This window comes from Aptenodytes forsteri, unplaced genomic scaffold, assembly GCF_000699145.1.
Source record: "Aptenodytes forsteri isolate BGI_AS27 unplaced genomic scaffold, ASM69914v1 Scaffold132, whole genome shotgun sequence".
Lineage (NCBI taxonomy): Eukaryota > Metazoa > Chordata > Aves > Sphenisciformes > Spheniscidae > Aptenodytes > Aptenodytes forsteri.
Window position 1 is genome coordinate 2,515,405 of NW_008795520.1, and position 16,499 is coordinate 2,531,903.

Consider the following 16,499-nt stretch of genomic DNA (forward strand, 5'->3'; position numbering starts at 1 on the left):
CCCCGCCGCCCAACCGCCTGCCCACGGCGCGGGGGCGCTGCCCGGGGGGCACAGCCCGGAGCGGCCCGCGGCCGGGGTGAAGGAGAAGGTCGCATTTCCCTCCCGAACCGGCGCATCTGGTAGCATTGGAGCACAGCGTGAAATCTTTAAGCGAGCATTTGATACGTGTAAAAAGCTAAAAACATGCATTCTACCCCCCTCATCCCTTAATTTGTTGTTGTTTTGAAGGGAAGGCAAAAGTTTTGGAAGTTGCAGAACTCTGTTTTGCTAGCAGTGTTGGTTAGTGCCTCTCTACGTGTTCAATGCTGGCTTCACAAGCAGCCTGCAGACTCGGGCCTGAGACTACATGGAATGAAGTAAAAAGGGGAATCCTAAGCTTTTTTTAAAAAACGTGTTAGATAAATTGGAGTTCTGTCTCCCACGAATTTCTTGCCTAGAACTTTTGTAAGTTGTTTTGAAAACGATATATTTATTTATTTTTAGTGTCTACATGGTGAAGTCAAACACCATGGTTGTATAAATTGCGCCCTTAACAGAGTGGTATTACCTATAAAGAGTAGAAACAAACTTTTCTTGACATTGCTTCTCATGGGGATAATAGGATAATAGTTGTTAGTAAGAAAACAATATCAAATTAATATGTGGTTTGTTTTTTTTACAACCACCTTTACTGGTGGACAGCATACATGCTGTCATGGTGGTGTGAGGCCTGTAGGCCTTTGCAAAAACTTGGGTAGTTCCCATGGAATGGGTAAATGGTGTTCGAGAGAAAAGAGGTGAGGTTGCATAAAGAGGTGGTTTTGAGAAATATGAAATACTTTGTACGAGAGTTTATTCACAGTGGATAGTTACAGAGCTTCATTACATATTGGCATTACATAGCCAAAATAAGAAATTAGTCTGTGCTGTGAACACCTGTTTAATGCAGCTAATACCACTATCTTGGTTGTGCAGAATAAAAGCAGTGGCAAGTTGATGGGCTAGGGCTGGATGGAGAGGGGAAAAGGTATAATGTTCGGTAAGGCTTTAGTCTCGCTGAGGATTATTTTTCTTCATTGGCTTATGGACTAAAAAGTAAAAAGCCCTTTGCCAGTAACTAATGTTCAGTCTATTCAGATTTTGGTGAAGAAGTGAGTATCTGATCAGATAGATTACCTGCTGATTTTACAAAGAAGTTCTTTGGTTTTCCCATTGAAATTGAAACAAATAAATAAATCAGTTATTTTAAGGATGGCTTTTAGGAGGCCAAAGGCTCCTAGCTATCCGAGAACTTAATGTAGTTCTCTTTACTGGGCACTTGCTGTCAGCTTGTTTATCACAGGCAGGGTATGTCGTACTTGTTTGTAATTGTGTTTTAAAATAGGGCTAAGTATCCTTAATCTGTGCAGTCTGCTGATGGTTTTATCTAAGTAAATCAACTGTCACAGTTACTAAAAATCAGCTACATGCAGTTTTGTCTTTTGAGATAACAAAATGGCCTGAGTTAAAGTTTTAAAAAAACCCTACGACCCAACAACTTGATAATATCAAATCATGAGGATGGAAAAAATACGCAAACGTAATAACTGTTTTTCAATGTTCTGTTGGTCTTGGTTCTGGGAGAGGAGTAAATTTATGTAAAATTTTTCTTTATTGACACCCTACTTAAGGGCAACTTTTCTTGTTGTAATTAAGTGGGAGGATGGAAAAGCTAACAAGGAAAATACTTTGGGTCATTATAGAGTGCAGGAATAACAAATATGGGTAAAATGCATTGTCGGTGATTGTAGGGAAATCACATCTGCCCACTGTATCTAAAATACGTTATGTTGCATTTTGTTCCTGTTGCATCTTTGTACTGAGAAACTAGTCCTTAAAAACTCAGTATCTCTGTTTTTCCTGCATTCAAAGAAAGAGGAAGGTTAATGGTTTCACTGTATGAAACAATGAACCTAGGATAAAACATTTAATTTCCTCTTCAAGTCCATATAAATGGTAAGCAAATGCTGTGGGATCTCTTCAGAGGCTTTACAGGTGCAGTTTTGTTTTGCAAGAAACAGATCTTTTGCATTTTCTGTAACCAGTAGTTGATAACATGGGTGTGTAGCATTACCACTGTGAAGTGATACATAGCTTTTCTGTGATTCCATGTGGCACGGGTCATGATATTCTGCTCGTTGCAGTTGTGCATTGAAATTCACGGTCACAGGAGATGAAGCAGATGCAGTGATGACTGGAGGCCTGGGGAGCAGAGGATGATGATTTGTGAGGAAGTTGAGCAAGACTAGGATCACCCATCGGTGGGGTGGGGAAATGGTGTCAGCTGAGGAGGTGAGGGTGACCTGCTCCGGTTGTGACTGGCACCAAAAGAAACGGTCGCATCTTGTTTTATGCAGGGCCTCTTCACCATCCACTGGCTCAGGAAGCAGTGTGTTCTGGCCAGGAGTTCCTGTGCGCTGGCACGCAGCACTTCTTGCAATGCTCTCCTCGCAGAAGGAGGTTCTGACCCTCCGGAGGCTCTTAGGGATGAAAATAAATGTACCAAATATGATACTGTCCAAAAAAAAAAAAAAAAGGATCAGTGTAATATGTTCCATGTTTCATCTTCAGTTACTTCTAGAGCTGGGTAGAGCTGTGAATATATTTTAAACAGGACACGTGTGTTAAAGTTTGCTGTTCTTGTTAAAAGTGGTAAAAAGATGGCTAAATACCATGATGGGAATTCACTCTGTTAGTGGCCACAGTTTTATGTAGTGAAATTAAGAGTTTGTAAATTCTGTAATACTTCCCAGATTTCAAAAAGGAAGGAAGTCATTTTAGGATTTTTTTGGCTTATCCTGGGCAGTCAGGTCAGGTAAACCTGTGTCTTCAGTTAAATTCAATTCCCAGGGAAGAGGACAGGGCCATTGTTGAAATTATTAAATCCTGCTGTGTGTGCAAGGCCACAAAAATGCCTTTTCAAAATGATCCCTTTTATTTCCTCCTGCCTCCTTGTTTCTCCCTGTGAGAAACTGTCTGTTGCGCTTTATCCAAACCACACTCGAAGGAAACAATAGTTCTATTGAATTGTAAAGTAAGCACAAGGAACTCTGAAATTTTTAATCCAATAACAAAGTGTGCCCTTTCCCTGTATAACACTTACTACGCACTGAGTCAAAGAAAGAAGGTTTGTTTTGTACGCAGGTCTTCTCGAGAGATGTGCAAGAAATGTTATTTCATAAATTTTATTTTAGAATTTTGGGCATAATTTGTAATAGCTGTTTTCCTATAAGTTAGAATTTGCCATGAAATCAGAGGAGCACTGCCTTATTCATAATCTGATTTTTCTGTACTTTGAAGTTAGACCAGGTGATGCACTTTCTCATTCTTGAATGAGCAATACTGGATTGCTGTAGATGTGTCTTTTGTAGTTTCTAATAAGGAATAAAAACCTATAAAAACAATTCTTAAAGAAAGGCAATTAAAAAAATGTTATACCTACGACTACATGAATTTTTTAGGTATATTTTTTGAAAAGTAGTTCAGAAACTATTTTCATAATTCCTTTGATTGGGGATGATTGAGGTAGCGAGCAACTTGATTTTTTTTTTTTTTTTTAATACAAGATGCAGATAGAAATGTAGAACACATCAGCTGTGAGTATTGCTACTAGAAAGTCATGCTTTCGGTTATTTATACTTGTAGAAGCTGACATTTCTTGTGTTAAATACTTGAGTAGGAGTATCTTTGACAACTTCAGTTATTTTAGGAAATTAAATCAGCCAGATAATGTGTTTAGTTTGTAGTAACATTTAAATGGTTTAACTTTGAAACTTTTGCTCTTCTAAGCTTTGTAGCATGAGTTTGAACATCAGCAGACAATCCATGCACTGTTAAGGATATACTTTTCCTCCCTCCATTTAAAAATTAATTAAAAGTTAGACAAGTGGCATCTCTCTGAAAAATGAGTTTTCATACACCCATTCAAACCTTGACAGTGAGTCGAATTAATTCTGTAGTGTGCGTAATGGGAAGGAAGCTAGTGGGAGCAGAGGGGCTTACAGGCAATAGAATACCCTTCTCTTTGGAACGTGGTTTGAACCCCAGTCTTGTCAATCTTGCTGTTTCTGTGCTGTCACCCGGTAGCTGGGACATTCCTGGCCAAAATTTGGGTTCACCTCTCAAGTCCACGTATGTGGCCACTGTTTTTTGTTACTGTATTTAGTTACTGTAAAGTGGTTCTGCTCATCTAAAAGCAACTCAACAACCACACTTAACTTGAATTTTCTGAAGGCAATTCTTGTGGTTTTAAAATCGTAATTCCTATATGTATGTTGTAAACAGGGGTAACTTACTGATTGTTTTCTCATGTGCAGTGTGCCTTTTGTAGAAATCAAACAGGCTACATGGTTTTTTTGGTGTTTTCCCATCTGGTTTTTCTTCTGATTTTGTCAGTGTTCAGTATGAAGCTTATAAAAGGTCCAAGCAGCCTTGTAGCTTTATCACAAAAAGTTTGCTTTTCTGTGGCTAGTTGGTGACAGTTCTTTATTTCAAATTGTTGGTGAACTGTTAATGGAGCTATTTAGGTAAGACATTGCAGAAACGGTAGCTGCTGACCACTGTGATCAGTTAGGTGCTTACAACTTAATGTCTCTGGGGAATGTTTTTGCTGCACTATTGGTGTAAATTTTGAAGACAGAAGGAATAATAGCTAGATTGGTCTGACATAAAGACTGTCTTCTACACAAGATAAATATGAACAAGTTAAATGCCTTAATTTTAAACGCACAGTAAAAAAAAAGAAGTTGTACTCCCTCTTGGTTTTGGGTGTCTTAAAAAGACTAGCTTGTGGTACTGTTTGTATTGATAATAACAAATTGTAAAATAGAGATGCCATCTTAAGAGAAAGTGAAGATACTTGCTTACAGCCAGAGTCAAGCCTCCATCTTTGCTTTCAAGCGGAGGTTTTGCACAGCTCTGCATAGGCCTTCTGCCAGGCTGTGTGCCTCGCTACCTCTTCCTCCTCTCCTGTGCAAAGTCGCAGTCTTACTTGCTCTTCCCTTTCTTGGGCTTCCTCAAATCACCATGTTCTGCTCTGCCTGGAAGGACACTTCTCCCATTAAATATCTTCTCTGAAAGCTCTTCTGACAAGCCCTCTATAGACTACTCTGCAAAGGCTCCTTGATGTTTTCTTTGCTCCATAGCAAAGGACCCCTGGCAGGTCTGTCCTGTTTGATCATAGGAGCCTCACTGAGGAGCTACTGAGGGTGATTTCTGACAATCCTGAACACCTCATGACTCAAAGAGCAGGCTTTTTTCCAAGGTGGTAGACTTCTTCTGTAAGTTGCATCATGTAAATGTTCTGAGCATGAGGGATGCCACCAGCTGATACTCTGGGGCTCGCTCCTGTGCTGGTATCTCGCTGTGCCCCCCAAACCCTGGACACCCATCTTGTTCTTGAGATACTATCTCAAAGGTATTGCCTGTCTCTCTTGTTTAATTCTGTCCCACAGCAATTTTCTGCAACTGTTAATTTCTCCAAACTGTTGTATAATCCTGGTCAGTCAGACCCACAGTATGCCAGCCTTTTCATGAGCTGTCTTGAAGGTATTTTCAGTAAGTTGTGCAACTGTATTGTTGTTGTACCAAAAAAAAGTCTTTGCCATTTGGAAACCTGAACTGCTCTTTCATGCTTAAAAAAAATAACAAAAGAAAAGAAAAAACATCACAGATTCAATAACCACATCAAACTGTCTGTAAAGTACTCCTATAAACGTTTTCTAAAAACCGTGATCATCATTGGAAATAGTAACTTGCAAGATTCAGTATATTGACAATACCTGCAAATTAACACAACTACACCCAAAAATCTAGCAGCTTTCCAAAATGCACCAGGAATGCAGTATACAACGGTGCTGTCAGACACGCACTGTATTTTTTTCTGAGCACAGTATTACATTGTTCCTAGTAATGTAAGGGGGACAATTCTAAAAGGTAGATTAGACAATTCTAAAGGTATTATCTTGCATAATAATAGGTGCAGTCCAGATATCATATATGAATTTACTTTAATACAGAAAGAAAACCACACCAGTCATACCTAACCTAGAACTATACAGAACATCCTTAAGTACTTACAGTGTACTTTGGAAGAAGACTCTATCTTGAAATAAATATTTGCAGAACTGACTCTTCGCAGGGTTGATACCGGTCCTTCAGCCAGTCCAAAACAAATTCCTTGTGGGCCAAGATTCACCAAATGGAAATGAACTTTATTTAACCAACAAATATAAAATTCATCAGTGCATCTTTCTACCATAAAAGAACAACTGAAGAGCTCAATCCCCATGCATGTGCATCATAGAATACAGTAGACTTTATTCATCACTCCAAATGCCCTTGTGGAAATTCAGTGTTAAGCTAAAAAAGTCACTGTGTGTTAGAATAAAACTGCATAGATAACTGGTAAAGGACAGATATTCTCAGTTACTGGTAGAAGGGTACTTCTCGCAAATCCAAAGCTTGCTTTCTGACCTGCCAGCCCTGATCTTCAAATGAAACCAGTAAAATACTTAAAAGGTTCTGGGAGGTAAGATTGATAGCCTTACTGAATAGTAAAAACTAGGTACTGTGTCCTGTTGCTGTGTTACCACGCACTGCCAAATATCATCATTACCTCATTTTTCTGTCCTTCATCTCTGATTGGCTTGAATGATCTTAATTCATCTGAGGTTAAATCTTTATGTATTTGCGTTTAAAATAGCCCTTCCCCCAACAGGCTTGCAAGCAATTTTTTGGCTTTGTACTTTTCCACATACCATACTGGGTGAGAAGGATGCTCTGGTAAGGACCAGGAAAATTAGAAACTTTCGCTGTCTTGGTGTTCTTCTTGCATGTAGAAAATTGGTTTATGACTCTTTGGAGTCACTTAGTCCTTGTTCTGAAGAGAGGTTTCTGATAGCTCTGCCTAGTTACTGCTTGTAAACGTCCTGGTTTATCAGTGACCGATTCCTTGCCCCCGAATACATCTACTATGAAATGAAGTTGCAGATCTGCTGTCAAGAAGCAAGCCCACATTAGCCTTAACAGAGAGCACATTGATCTCAATAGTGATAAAGGCATCACTTTGTCTGTGCAGTGATCTGGATTTCCGTGCAAGTAGACAAGCAAAATGTTTGCCTAAGATTTCCAAGAGCTGCTCAGCTGCTGCTGAAGCCAGCTTGCCTTGTCTTTGCTTCTGTTGCCACTTTGATGTAGCCCTGGTTTTATAGAAGTTCCACTGATCTGCCTCACATTTTCTTTATTTTCATCTCATAGCCTACAAAACAGATTTACTCTAAAAAATAAAGCTTGCAAAATACACTCGTTTGACATAATTTTCTGGGTAACAGAGTAAACTATGTGAAATTAATACTATAAAGTTTACTCTGACCTTTTTTCTGTCAGTAACAACCTTCAGTGTCACTGAAGTGTCTTCATATCTGGTTGCTGAACACCTCGTACTCCTCCCTTTAGCCAGTTATCACAATACCAGCCCTTCTTTGAATGGGGAGATAGAATGCGTGTTTGCGGATTCCTATTTCTTCAATTAGTCAACAGTTTAAAACAACAAAAAAAGAGCAACAGCCTGGCATCTGTGCTATTTTCTAGTTGTTCAGCTGGTATAATCAAAGTGAGAGTTTCAATTAGGGAACCTTACTTTGCATGTGATTTGTGATTAAGTTAATATAGGCAGGTAAATTGCTTAAGGGGAAAATTAAAAGTGACATCTGGATTATATAAGCTTTCATCTTCAGGACTGCATTGTTCCAATATATTATTGAAACTTTGTCTAATGTTTAAGTAGTTTAGTAGTCTTCCGTTTGCTTTATGTACTAGTGTTTGCTTTTAGTTCAGTTAAGGCCGTTGGAAGTAATTACAGTGAAACCTATGCTAGTTTGAATGAAGAGCTGAAGGTAAATCCAAGCCAGGAAGGCTGTACCGCTAGACAGAGACATACGGGATTTTTAGCCATACAGTCCTCTTCCTTCAGTGAATATTTATATATGCAGTTGTCCAGTTCCATCCGTAACTGAGAAGTTGTCTGGACTAGTGGAGACTGAGTTGCCATGCAGCACTGTGCTTATAAGCAATGCTTTTGACCATCTCCAGCTGCCTTATAGACCAGCTTTTCCTGACAGGAGATGACCTGGCTTTTGTTGGATTTTTCCCGCTGCTTCACAGCTTGAATACACCAATGCAGCCAGCCTGTTAATAAGGTCACTCATTCTTAGGAAGTTTTAGGTAGTAAATAATATGCTTATGAGATGTGTTTATGGCATGGATCACCTAAGTTTGCAGCAGGAAGTCCTTCCCTTTCTACTCTGGCTTCTTATAGTTTCTATAGCTTCAAGTTAAAGATCCGCGTCCTTTATCTTTAACATGCTGTCTGGCCTGAGTGTAATGCAATGGAAAGATCTCAAACAAATCTTGAATAAGAACCGCAGGCAGCAGGTTGGACACAATGGCAAGGATAAAGCTTGTTTGGGCAGTATGTGGAGCTCTCCCAGGACTGCTCTGGGGCACTGCAGTGAAGGTGCAGAGAAGTGTGTGCTTCAGGTGGTGGCAGGTACGCATTTTTTGTACCTTGAATTCTTCATCATAAATGCACAGCTGTATTTACCCTTCAAGTACAAACTGAAACAAAGCTTTCCATGTGTGTGTGGAGGTGGTAAGAGGCATCAAACCATTTGTGACAGATGTTAGAAATATTGCTTACAGCAGTGCGCTGCTGGGAGGCTGTGCTGTCTTCATCATAGAAGCGATACAAGAAGCTCAGTAGAATGGAATTAAAACTCAGGCAACTTCAGGTTTTTCAGTACAGTGTCTTTTTGCGTTTAAAGGCATTATCTGCTAGTAGTTTTGTAGCAATGCTATGAATGGTTGCTTTAAGTGTGGGGTTGGCTGTTGGAAAATTATGCTGTATAAATGGTATTGTTTGTTGTGGTTCAGTGGTTTTCATATCAAGTTTGTTCAGTTCTCAATTAAGAGGGTTTTTTTCTAGTTCTCAGCCTTCCAAGCTTGTCTTGTCTTTTCAGAATCAAGCTGTGTTCTTGGCTCAAGAAATTTCTTTGCAGATTAAAGCTCAAAAGGCTAAGTCTTGGTCCAGTGCAATTTTTCATACTCTGTGATCCAGCTTCAAACAGTTACACAGGTTCTTCCATGGATGATCTTGCAACTGGAATTCAAGAGCTCTGCTCATCAGCAAACATACTTCCATTCAAACTTACGCTATTTTTCTTTTAGACCAGCAATAGTAAAGAGTAAAACAAAACAAACATATAAATTTTGCCAGTCAAGAGTAAATCAAATGGGTTTTGTTTGTTTGGGTGCTTTTCTAAATAAAATTGCATGTTTTAGACAGTTCTCAGATCAGATCTTTACTTCAGTCCATTGCTATCTCAGAAATAGACAGTTGGAAGCATCGAGGTAGCAAGCATGAATAATAAAAACCAAACCAAACAGGAGTGAAGGATTATGTGAGAGATACGGAGACTTGCTAGCTGTGAATGCTCTCTGAGGGTGACATCTGTAAAGAGTTAACGTCGTCGAGTGGTGGTGGGGAAGGTTAGACAAGAGAAGCAATTTCAGGACTGTGATTGTATGCACAGGCTTTCAGGATCTTAAATGTGCCTTGCCTAAGTTAATTTATGCAGTGACTTAAACTGTCTCGTTCAGAACTGGGCCTAAAAGAATGCTAATTATTCAATGCTGGCACTTGCAAGCTTAATAGAAATTTCCAGTGAAAAATTACCTCATATGTACTATTAATGATCTTGCAAATTCAGAATAATTTTCTTTTCCTTTTTCTCGTTGATTTGCAGCTGCTGTTGGCTTTCTGACAGTTTCCAGTGTCATTACCATGTCAGCCCCTTTCTTTCTGGGTAAAGTTATTGATGTTATTTATACAAATCCCAGTGAAGACTTCACTGACAGCCTGACCAGCCTGTGTGCCTTGCTGAGTGGAATCTTTTTATGTGGTGCTGCTGCTAATGCTACTCGTGTCTACCTCATGCAGACTGCAGGTAAAAACAGAAGCAAAAAGTGCTAATGAGTCATCTTCTTTTCACAGAGTCAGGTTACCTAATGATCTGAAATAAATTCTTGGCACTGGCTGAGAGATCCTCTTGGAATCAGTAGCTTTTTTTACCAGATCAAAGGTAAACTAATAGTGCAAAGATAAGTATGCTGGAATAATTGTTCATTTTTATTCACTGTTACGTGACATCTTAAAGCTCACTATCTTCTGGTGTATTAAAACTCTGTAATGTGACTTGTTCAGTGCTGCGTAATCCTGTGATTTTTATATTGTCAGTGTCTGTGTAGTCTTGTGTGCCATGCTTGACTGACTTCTGTTTCTGACAGGACAAAGAATTGTGAAACGTTTGAGAACAACCATGTTCTCCTCTATTCTGAAGCAAGAAACCGCTTTCTTTGACAAGACCAGAACAGGAGAGCTGATAAACCGCTTATCTTCAGATACAGCCCTCTTGGGCCGTTCAGTGACTGAAAACCTCTCAGATGGGCTCAGGGCAGGAGCACAGGCATCTGTGGGGGTTGGAATGATGGTACGGTGGTCTCTTCCCTGCTTGTCACTTCTTGGAGTTTTGAGTTTGTTTCAGTTCTGTTAGGAAATGTGTGAATGTGATTCAGTCCAGAAACTGGATACAAGTGTATTTCACTGGTTATCCGTGTACTGCATTGCAATAGATGATGTGCCTGTAGCCCCTTGATGTTTACTCAAAAGCCAAAATATGGAGAATGAGGGTTTGAAATGAACTGCTGTTGCTGCCTAAATTTATCAAGCAAAGTATAGCAGGCAAATAGCTTAACTCTATTCTTACTGAAGATACTAAAATCAGTGATAACGTTCCCATGGTTGTAGGTAGAACAGGGTGTGAAGGGCCTGATGTAAAAGTCATTGAAGTTGGTTGGTTCTGGTTAAGGCCTAGGTGAGCAAAGGCAGCACTGAATATCAAATTACTGCTGGCGATTTTTGCAACAAGTGTTAGTCTTTCTGCTTTAGTCTGTCAGTAAAGAATATATAGGAAGCATGTCAATGAAGGCTTCAGCGCAGTGCATCAGTTAATATTCCTCAGTGGTCAGTTGGTTTATATAAAAATCTGACTTCCCTTGATGTTTTTTGTGTCATTAATTTTTTTATGCTTATCTGAGAAAAGATACGTTGGTGGCAATTATCTTAAATGAAAGTGTGCTAATTTCTGCTGTCTACCTGGAGTTAAAAACAGATAGCAAAAAGTCTCCTCCTAAAAATAAGCTTCCAAGATTGAAGTTATTAAAAACCGTTAAGAGTTTCCACTATGAAGCTTTAAAGCTTTAATACTTTGTCACTGATAAAAATTACGGCTTTCTGTATTTATCTATGCAAATAGAGTCTAAGGTTTTATCTTACCATAGATTAACTGCAATAACTTTATATAAGGCATTCTGCTCAGAAATGCTGCCATGATGCAGTGTTAAAAGGTGGACTATAAAAGCTTGCACAGCAAAAAGAGATTATTACGAAATATTTATAAAGCATGTCAATTAAGTAAATTTTGAATTTTTCTGGAGATTTTTCTCTTTTCAATACAGAAAGCAAGATGAAATGAAAACACGTTAGATCTAATTTCAGTAAATCTATGAAAAGAACCTATTTAGGAGCTTTGATGATGATTGTTATGAGTGATAAGGTTTTGCCACAGTAAATTAAATACAATATTTATGAGAATTTGTGGGTGCTAGGGAGCATTGGTGACTCCATCTGTTACTCGGTTACCCAGAAGTAGTGTACAATATTTCTCTACTCAAACTTTCTGTATTGCACCATCTATTAAAAAGTTGTGACAGCGCTTTAGAAACTATGTAATAGCTTATGTCTTTCAGCAACCCCAAGAGGTTTCCTGGTAGGCCTGTTTACTGGCAGGTTAAGATACTTGGCTAAGACCACACAGCAAACCAGTGAGAAAGCTAGAAATGAAATCCAGACCCCTTGGCTTATAATCCTTTGTTCTAACCGTGGGATACATTCCCTAAATGCTGTGGAGGAATGGATATTTTGCCTGGAAGAAATGAAACATGCTAAATGAAAGCATGGCAGCACTAAATTACAATCCTACGAGTTTTAGAAAACTCTTGCGAGGGAAGTTGCACTTCAGTACTCCAGTGGGTTATTTTTAATCTGAATGCTAATCCCTGACACATACTTTTTTCTTCTAGTTTTTTGTGTCACCTAGCCTTGCTGCATTTGTTCTGAGTGTTGTGCCACCCTTGGCTGTCCTGGCTGTTATTTATGGAAGATACTTGCGAAAACTTACTAAAATGACCCAAGATTCTCTTGCAGAAGCAACACAGGTAATCTTTTAACAGATGCTTTCTAGTTAACTTCAAAGTTGCTCTAGTGTATTTAGGTTAATATCTCTGAAGTACAAATCTTCTGAAGATAATTGTACTGTTATTGCCCTAAGCTATGCTGAGCCTGTAGTTTTGCACCTGAACAGTATGAAAGGTAAACTTCAGTAACACTTACTCATAGATCTCAAAATAACCATGCTTTGTAAAGAGCTATCCATAACAATATAACGTGGAGGTACCAGGCCTTGTGAGTTTGGAAATGCAGGAAAGGATAAGGAGGTTAGGCTTTAGCTGTGTGAGAGCATAAAAAAAATCAGCCTATGAAGTCCTGGGTAATTTGGTACCTAGGTTTGACAAACACTTTTCTTGGACTATGGTTATGAGTTTGAAGCCATCAGAAACATCCTAGATGGATCCGTCTTTTAAAAGAACCTTGCTTAACAAGTCCTTCTCTGGAATGAATCCTTGACGTTTGACCTAATTGTCAGCTCTTTAATGTTTATGAGGCTTGACTTTTTTTAAACTTTTCTGGGCATCTCAGCACATACCCAGATATTTGTGAGGAAAGTAGAGGAAGCTGTTGCTTCTAAACAGGCTGTTGTAGAGGGGCCTTCATTGTTTGCTGACTGCACTGAAATATTGCAGAGCACTATCAGAGAAATAGTAGTGGTAGTGACCTTTTTCTCACAGGCTGAGGGTAGGGAAGCATCTTTAAAATGCATAGAAATATAATTAGGAAAGACCTAGTTAAAATAGCCACAGTTGTCAGCTGTTTTAAACTTGGGATGTCCTCTCTAGGACTTCTGCAAATTGACTGTGCCAAAGGAAGATTAGCCCTCTTCTGTTTATCTTCCTCATCCTGTGTTGAAGGGAAGCTCGTGCCTTTGTAAACCAGGTGTGGGACTTCACATGAACAAGCAATTTTAGTGTTCCATTCAAATTTTCAGGTTGAATGGTGGATGGAAGAGGGAGAATTACATTTTTATATCATACTTTTACTCACAAAAGAGGGCCTTGTTTTTTGTAAGACCATCACAGTGTCTATTAACAACTTAGTCTAATTGGTTACAATTGAGGTAATTTTAGAATTCATACTTTGCTGTTTAGAAGTTAAAATAAAATACCAAGTTGAAATGGGACATTAGTAGTTGAGTTAAATTAATTCCCAGTGTTCTTTGATCAAATGAGTGGAATTATTTCAGGAAATAACTGCAGGCTTTCTTGCATGATTTAGCGTAGAATAGAATATTCTTTATTTTTCCCCTTCCCATGTTGTTATTGCCAGTTACTGTGAATAGTAATTTTCTTATGTGTGTTGTTCACATCAAATTAAGGTGAGTTTTTTTAACCCTACTTTTTTTTTTTCTCTGCTAACACTTTAGTCAAGACACATTAGTAGTTGAGTTAAATTAATTCCCAGTGTTCTTTGATCAAATGAGTGGAATTATTTCAGGAAATAACTGCAGGCTTTCTTGCATGATTTAGCGTAGAATAGAATATTCTTTATTTTTCCCCTTCCCATGTTGTTATTGCCAGTTACTGTGAATAGTAATTTTCTTATGTGTGTTGTTCACATCAAATTAAGGTAAGGTGAGTTAACCCTACTTTTTTTTTTTCTCTGCTAACACTTAAGTCAAGACAATCTTGAAGTTCTTTTCTTTTTACTGCCTGCGTGTGCAGCTTACTTTTAACTTAATAGAATTATAAAAGAAAAAAAAAAGGGAGGGTGGGGGGAGGAGGGCATGAGAAATTTTCCAGTGGTATCCAAAGGAATGTATTTGGAGATTAGTGTAGTGATACTGGTTTAACTTTCAAATGTTCTGTAATATGAACACTCCAAATTGTGTGTCTGTGTGTATTTGTTTTGTTCTTTGCTTTAATGTAGTTAGCTGAAGAGCGTATTGGAAACATAAGAACAGTTCGAGCTTTTGGACAAGAAGTGGCTGAAATGGAGAAGTATACAAATAAAGTTGATTATGTGCTACAGCTGGCTAAAAAAGAGGCACTAGCTCGGGCAGGCTTCTTTGGAGCAGTAAGTGTATTTTGATGAAAGTAAACTGACCATTTTATGCCAAGTGTCAATTATTTTAAAATTCATGAGGCTACGTATAAATCTGCAAATAAATGATTTGAGTGTAAATTGAACCTACGTGAATCTGTGGGAAGACTGGACTTAAATCAGTCTAAATTGCTGTGAAACTGCGCCTCAAGATACAGTGGTATGATAAAGCCAGTTTAAGTCTCTATTTCTGCCTCACACCCCATAGCTTGATACTATTTATCTGAGCCCATACCTCCTATTCAGCGAACTAAACCAATGGAAACCTTCCCCCACCCTTAGCGTTTTACAGGTTTGGCTTCCTGATGAGATGAGCATCAATGCAAAGGAAGCTGGGGAGTGCGCAGGTTGGGGAGGAAGAGTGGGATTGCATTTTTCCATAACAGCTTGCAGTGAGTTTGCTTAATAGTATTCTAAAACTGCAACGTAACTGCAGACTATCAACTCTTCTCCTTTAATGATGGTTGAGAATAATGTTTGGTGTTCCTTTCCATCTTGGGGAATGAGGTTAAAAAAAAAAACAAAAACAAACAAACAAAAAAGAGTTGCTTGCTTCTTGAACACTTGTTGGATAGCACAGTGCAGTGCCGCTGGGTATGTGGCTGGCTGTTGGCTTGGTTTGCTTTAGAATTGATTTTGTTCAAATTTAACTCAGTCCTCTCAAAATCTAGATACCCATAGTATGGGAATTCTTTTATTAGAAGGAAAATTCTGAAACAACATTTTAGAGGATGAAGTTTAAGACGTATGTGACAAAATTTGCCTTTTCCTCTTTTTCTTTTTCCTTAGACTGGCCTTTCTGGAAACTTAATTGTCCTCTCAGTCTTATACAAAGGAGGATTACTAATGGGCAGTGCCTACATGACAGTTGGTGAACTCTCATCTTTCCTAATGTATGCTTTCTGGGTTGGAATAAGCATTGGAGGTATGGAATGAGAAATTAGATTTTCTTCACTTCAAAGCATTACAGTCAGTATGGGGGTAGGAGGGAAGAAGCTCTTAAAAGATCTGGTTTTCTTAAAAAGTCTCTTCCAAATGATCTTCCCAAGAAATCATACATAATTTTTTTCTGAAGTTAATGAAAATAATAATTTATAACTTAATATAAGCCTTCCGTTTTCCCAAAGGAGTACAGAGGTTATTTTTTCAATGTGTGTATGTGACACATACATATTACTTTAGTTTTCTTTGGGTCTAAATTAAGATACTTGGTATATTGTGTAAAGAAATAATACTGGTATTATATTTTTTACAAAACATGTGGGTCTGTATTAAATGTACTCTATTTAGAAAGGCAAGTAGAATTCAGCTATAATTCAGTATAGAGTATCTTGAGCTGGAAGAGTAAACAAAGTGCCAGCAGAACACTACACTCTGGTGCTAACCTTTTGTTTTTCCTTACTGACTGACTCCTCCTTGAAGCTCAGACTCTGTAATCTACTGGCCCAGAAACAAACTGTTCATCTTTTTGACAGAGCAGTCTTCACTACTGCATACAGGCAAAAATGAAGATAAGGTACTTTGAAGTTTGATAACTGATTGGACGGGTTCTTCTTTAAAATGAGTCTGTTACTTCTGATAGACCAGCAGGGCAATGCAGCTCATCTATACTCTTCTTTTCTAAGACCAAGCCTGATATCATGGAAAGCACAAAGATGTGCCTGAGGGCAAAATTCACAAAACCTGCTTCCTTGGATATCAAAATTCCAGTGGCACCCATTCCAACTACCAAATCATACAATAGTTTGGGTTGGAAGGGACCTTAAAGGTCATCTAGTCCATCCCCCCTGCTGTGGGCAGGGACACCTTCAACTAGATCAGGTTGCTCAGAGCCCTGGCCAACCTGACCTTGAATGTTTCCAGGGATGGGGCATCCACCACCTCTCTGGGCAACCTGTTCCAGTGCTTCACCACCCTCAGCATAAAAAATTTCTTCCTTATATCTAGCCTATATCTACCCCCCTTTAAAGCCATTCCCCCTTGTCCTGTCGCAACAGGCCCTGCTAAAAAGTTTGCTGCCATCTTTTTTATAAGCCCCCTTTAAGTACTGAGAGGCTGCAATAAGGTCTCCCCAAAGCCTTCTCTTCTC

The 16,499-nt window shown here is 38.8% G+C and overlaps 1 protein-coding gene across 1 annotated transcript in view; it reads left to right on the plus strand.

Annotated features, from left to right (window-relative positions):
* The window catches only part of ABCB10 (ATP binding cassette subfamily B member 10), a 32,061-nt gene that overhangs the window by 2,291 nt on the left and 13,271 nt on the right, over positions 1 to 16,499 (plus strand). Inside the window, exons 2-6 of the mRNA XM_009281780.2 lie at positions 9,822 to 10,022; positions 10,363 to 10,565; positions 12,217 to 12,351; positions 14,237 to 14,383; positions 15,200 to 15,335. Of these exons, the coding sequence (XP_009280055.1) occupies positions 9,860 to 10,022; positions 10,363 to 10,565; positions 12,217 to 12,351; positions 14,237 to 14,383; positions 15,200 to 15,335 (784 nt within the window). The 5' untranslated portion in view covers positions 9,822 to 9,859. The remainder of the gene's footprint in view (positions 1 to 9,821; positions 10,023 to 10,362; positions 10,566 to 12,216; positions 12,352 to 14,236; positions 14,384 to 15,199; positions 15,336 to 16,499) is intronic.